General features: G+C 37.4%; 1 protein-coding gene across 1 annotated transcript; it reads left to right on the forward strand.

The window, feature by feature from the left end:
• Positions 1 to 708: 708 nt before the first annotated feature.
• LOC149140259 (uncharacterized) lies at positions 709 to 4,950 on the forward strand. The gene is made up of 2 exons (XM_089447325.1): positions 709 to 3,577; positions 4,612 to 4,950. The coding sequence occupies exon 1, from the start codon at positions 1,012 to 1,014 to the stop codon at positions 3,574 to 3,576; it is 2,565 nt and encodes an 854-aa protein (XP_089303451.1). The 5' UTR covers positions 709 to 1,011; the 3' UTR covers position 3,577; positions 4,612 to 4,950.
• The last annotated feature ends 1,028 nt before the right edge of the window (positions 4,951 to 5,978 follow it).

The raw sequence follows: 5,978 nt of genomic DNA on the forward strand, positions 1-5,978 counted from the left end.
ATTTTGAAGTAGTTACACATCTTCTTATGGTATATTTATAAGTTCTTTTTCACCATATATTCAATGAGCATTGATAAATCCACCCTTTGCATATCCATATCTTTTGTTTGGTCAAGTTCTTCCTCCTTTGAATTGGTTTTTTTGCCTCATTTTAAATCCATTTCTAAATCTTTGAGAGGTGTAAGTTCATTTCCTTAGTGGTTAGATTTTAATTATTTTTATATGGTTTTTCCTTTGTTTAGTATCCTCTTACATTGCCTTAAGATGGGGCTATAATCTTTTAGTTGCTTCCCTTGCTCTCAACTCTTGATTATACTTAGATAAAAGCTAAAACTGAAAACTATTATTCATTTTGGGAGTAGTGGGAATTACTAGAATGTTTGCATCTTGATTATTTATGTTGACGATTTTGAAAAACTTTCATTATTTGCATTTTCTGCTCGTCTTTTAATATAGTAATATGAAGTCGATAGTATCACAGTAAATATCCATATTCATGACATTTTTCACATTTAAAAATTACTATATACTTTGAATTTTTGTCCTTATAATTGTTTGTACTCTTTTTTTTCTTCTTCCTGTTATGCCTTTCTTTTCATTTAATTATTTTCTTACCCCTCCGTTTCCTTTCCGTTTCCTTTGCTGTATTAGTATCTTTTGGTTTCTCTTGAGAGTCCCCAAGTGATAGAATGTTCTTACCACTAAGACCTCAAAGTGTCTGACATTACTCTCAGCGCTTCTTTGAGTTCCTTTTCCATGTTTGGATGCTGTCTTTTTAATATACACCTTACATACATTGTCAATTCTATCAATAATTATTTTCAAAGAGAAAGGTAATGAACATTATCCCACCCACAGGTTCAAGCTATCCATTCCTCAAAGTCTCCCACAAGTTGAGGATTTAGATATTCTGCCCAGGAGTGAGCCAGCCAGGCTTAGAGTTGGGGTCGTTATTTGTGCAAACAGTCCAAACTGCTGGAATCACTGTAAGCTTTCCAGAACCAAGGACGAATGATGGCTGACAAGTTCTCACTTCCCGTTCAGTTACCAAGTCCATCACCTCCATTCAAACCGATCTTCCAATATCCTCCTCATCAAAGCCAAACCCAAAATGAATCCTTCTCTGTAATTCCTCTTCTCCAACACCTTTTAACTAATCCTCCTCAACCTAACCCCAGCGCACTTGGACCAAATTTCGATCCCCAATTCAATGAAACCAAACAGAAAATCAACAAGTCTCTCGTTCTTGACTTCCCCTCCAGACCTCCTCCAATCGTCAAAAATGCTCCAAATGAGATCGTGAGTAGCGGTTCTCAATTGGGTTCCAATACCCACAAAAGAATTCCTTCGGATACGAGTTTAAGGACTTCCAGGAAACGAAGACTGGGAAAATACGACGGCGAGAAGAACCGAAAGCCTTGGAAGAACGAGCTCTCAGAATCTGGTGAGTTGATTTTTAAGTCCATTGTAGAGCAAGATGGGAATCTGGGGGAAATTTTGGATTTAGGTCAGGATAAGTTAGCAGAGGGAGACTTGTTAAGCATCATAAAAGGGCTGGGATGGCTCAAACTGTGGCAAAAGGCGGCGGACGTCTTTGACTGGATGAGGAGACATGAGCATCACAAGCCAACTGGACCAGCAATTACATCTATGATTAAGATTTTGGGTTGTGGGGCTCAGCTCCCAACAGCTGTTGATCTGTTTAACAATCTTCAGCAAGAAGGGTATACCCTGGATGTTTATTCTTACACTTGCTTGATGACTGTTTGTGCACGCAATGGCAAATACAAAGATGCAACACTTCTGTTCAAAAAAATGAAGGAAGAAGGATGCATACCCACCATTATTACATACAATCTAATGCTTAATGTGCATGCCAAGATGGGCCATTCTTGGAACAAGGTTGTAGCTCTTTTTGAAGAGATGAAGTCTGAAGGTATTAGGCCCGATGAATATACCTACAACACTCTCATTAGTGCCTGCACTAGATACTCTCGGTATGAAGAGGCAATGAAGTTCTTTAATGAGATGAAGGCAGCTGGATGCACACCTAGTAGGGTGACCTACAACTCACTTCTGAATGTGTTTGGGAAATCTCGGCGACATGAGGATGCTTTGAACATCTTGCGAGAAATGGAGAAGAATGGGTGTCTTCCCAACATTGTTACTTATAATGAACTGATCTCTGCTTACAGCAGAGCTGGCCTTTGCAACGAGGCAATTGCATTGAAGGATACCATGTTGAGCAAAGGAATTCACCCCGATATTTATACTTATACGAGTTTGTTTTCTGGTTTTGACAAAGTGGGGCAAGATGGTCAGGCTAAGAGGACTTTTATGGAGATGAAAAGTGCAGGCTGCAAACCAAATCTTTGCATGTTCAATGCTCTTATGAGTATGTATGGGAAAAAGGGGAAGTTTGAGGAGATGATGGGAATATTTTATGAGCTTAGATCGAATGGGTGTACTCCTGATATTGTCACATGGAATACCCTATTATCAGTATTTGGACAGAATGGAATGCATGAAGAGGTTACTCAAGTCTTCAAGGAAATGAAGGTTGCAGGATTTGTGCCAGAGCGGGATACATTTAATACCCTCATTAGTGCTTATAGTAGGTGTGGGTCGGTGGAACATGCTATGACGATTTACAGTTCGATGTTGAAGGCTGGTATTGGACCTGATCTTTCTACCTACAATGCAGTGTTGGCTGCACTGGCTAGGAAGGGGCTTTGGAAACAAGCAGAGAAAGTTCTCTCAGAGATGAAGAGTGGGTGCTGTAAACCAAATGATATAGGCTACGCTTCATTGTTGCATGCATATGCAAATGGAAAAGAGATGGAGCGATTGAAGCCTCTTGCAGATGACATATATGCAGGCATGGTCCATCCTAGTAGAATCCTCCTTAAGACACTTGTGCTAGTCTACAGCAAATGTAACTTGCTCAGAGAAACAGAACATGCCTTTTCAGAGCTGGAAAGAAGAGGTTACATACCAGATTTGAATACCTTCAATGCCCTGATTGCCATTTATGGAAGGCAACACCGGTTTGAAAAAGTGTACAAGATATTAGGATCCATAAAGGAAAAGGGCTTGAATCCAGATTTAGTAACATACAATAGCTTGATGAACATGTATGGAAGAGATGGCCAATATAGAAAATCTGAAGAAATTCTTAGAGAAATGCAAGCAATTGGAGTGAAGCCAAATGTTATCTCTTACAACACAGTAATTAATGCTTACAGTAAACATGGTATTATGCAGGATGCTTCGAGGATTTTTTCTGAAATGAAAAAGTCAGGCCTCACTCCTGACATTGTCACCTACAATACATTTGTTGCAAGCTATTCAAACCTAGCAATGTTTGAAGAAGCTATGAATGTTGTTCAGTTCATGAGAAAACAAAAATGCAAGCCTAATGAGGACACTTATAATGCCATTGCAGATGGCTTTTGTAAAGTAGGAAGATTTAGGGAAGCAACTGTATTTGCTTATAATATCAGGAAAAATGATCAATTCTTTCACGGAAAAGAAGAAGCTAGACTTGTTAGACGGATACATGATTATCAAGTTTGAGGTGTGTGAATATCCTGGCATTTTTCTTTGCAGCTTCAAATCTATCACAAGCTTTGGTTGCCAACTACATAATGTTTATAGTGTTACATAAATTCTAATCCTCCCTCTCTTCCTCATGATCAATTTCTATTTTATTAGTCACTGATTGTGTTTACTTAGCTGGCAACAGGCTCTGCACCTATTGTGCTAGGTGGTGGAGATGATGTTGCATAATCAATATAGAGGATACACCTATAAGTAAATCTTGTGGGCCAAAAAAATCTATTCATTAGCAGTTCATGAAGTAACCAGAAATACTACTGAGAAGAGCCGAAGTGATGTGATCAGTATGAATGCTTTACATCAGTAATTCTTGAATCTAAGGCATTTACTGCTCTTGATATGCTTTTCTTGTCATGCTTTATTGGATTCATATATCTCTTTGTAATATGTGAGCAGTCTTTGAGGTGAAATGGCCTTTAGATATTTCGTTGGTGATGTTTAAATGCTATAATATTTTGATACCTGTTATAGGAAGAAAAACCTGATTGCTTTTAATGGCTTGTAATATTTTATATTATATTGGTAGAATTCAGATGAGTCATTGCAACATAATATATTTTTTTTAAGCCTTACACATATAGAGCGAGATATCCTCAGGGCTCAAACATAACTCCACTTGCATGTGCATTACACCGTCATCTTGTGGCTTAATATGTTTTTTTGTGTTTATAAAAGTGCCACTATAAATGCCAAATCACATATATGGCTCAAACATAATTTCACGCTTATAGGCACCCACACCTACATCATGTGGCTTAGGATGTTTTTTGTGTTTATAAAAGTGAGGTTATATGGTTCAGGTGACTCTTTGTTTCATGGATATCTTTATAGTTGGACTTGCTTATAAAAACCATGTATGTTATATACTGGAAATTCTAATTATTGTCAGTTTAGGTTTAAAGATAAGACCAATGGGAAATTTGAGGAATTGAAGTCACCTACGCTTCTTTGTACGGACAGCAAAGACTCAATCCTCTGTATCTTGCTTTGCAGGTTTTGCTGCTGAGAATGTCTTCAGTAGATAGCACAATATCTTTCCACCCTTGGTTTAGTTCATTCCAATCACTGTGCTTATTAGAGAGTTCAAGATCAGATTATCCATTTGGATTCAAGAGAATAGGATCTCTCAAAGCTTTGATACCTTCAAGATCTACTAGCAGTTTGCTATTCCACTGTTTTAATCCTATCAACTGAAATTCTAGACAACAATTGCATCAGAGCTTCCAAAAGATGAAAGGTGATAACGAATTGGCAGTGTGTTATTCCTACCATTCTTGTAAGATTCATATAAATGAAATTCTGCAAGGGGCCGATATCAGATTTTGTCGGTTATATTTGCTATTCCACTGTTTTAATCCTATCAACTGAAATTCTAGACAACAATTGCATCAGAGCTTCCAAAAGATGAAAGGTGATAACGAATTGGCAATGTGTTATACCTACCATTCTTGTAAGATTCATATAAATGAAATTCTGCAAGGGGCTGAGTATCAGATTTAGTCGGTTATTATATGATGCTTTGTTTCATGGATATCTTTATAGTTGGACTTGCTTATAAAAACCATGTATGTTATATACTGGAAATTTTAATTATTGTCAGTTTAGGTTTAAAGATAAGACCAATGGGAAATTTGAGGAATTGAAGTCACCTACACTTCTTTGTACGGACAGCAAAGACTCAATCCTCTGTATCTTGCTTTGCAGGTTTTGCTGCTGAGAATGTCTTCAGTAGATAGCACAATATCTTTCCACCCTTGGTTTAGTTCATTCCAATCACTGTGCTTATATAGAGTTCAAGATCAGATTATCCATTTGGATTCAAGAGAATAGGATCTCTCAAAGCTTTGATACCTTCAAGATCTACTAGCAGTTTGCTATTCCACTGTTTTAATCCTATCAACTGAAATTCTAGAAACAATTGCATCGGAGCTTCCAAAAGATGAAAGGCGATAACAAATTGGCAGTGCGTTATTCCTACCATTCTTGTAAGATTCATATAAATGAAATTCTGCAAGGGGCCGATATCAGATTTAGTCGGTTATATTTGCTATTCCACTGTTTTAATCCTATCAACTGAAGTTCTAGACAACAATTGCATCAGAGCTTCCAAAAGATGAAAGGGGATAACGAATTGGCAGTGCGTTATTCATACCATTCTTGTAAGATTCATATAAATGAAATTCTGCAAGGGGCCGATATCAGATTTAGTCGGTTATTATATGATGCGAATCCTAAGATATTGAGACTTCAGACATAACAGGGACCGATTTTCTGCTAGTGGCTTAGATATGAACGAAAGAAGACTAAGCAAATACTTCCCTTGGATTGTTAATTTTTTTCTTACAACATGAGTTAACATG

Source organism: Pinus tabuliformis, chromosome X, assembly GCF_031772625.1.
Source record: "Pinus tabuliformis cultivar Carrire ecotype Pingquan chromosome X, CPIR1, whole genome shotgun sequence".
NCBI lineage: Eukaryota > Viridiplantae > Streptophyta > Pinopsida > Pinales > Pinaceae > Pinus > Pinus tabuliformis.

Bases quoted from the DNA above. Each gene is read 5' to 3' on its own strand.
- LOC149140259 (XM_089447325.1), top strand. From the start codon at position 1,012: ATGATGGCTGACAAGTTCTCACTTCCCGTTCAGTTACCAAGTCCATCA.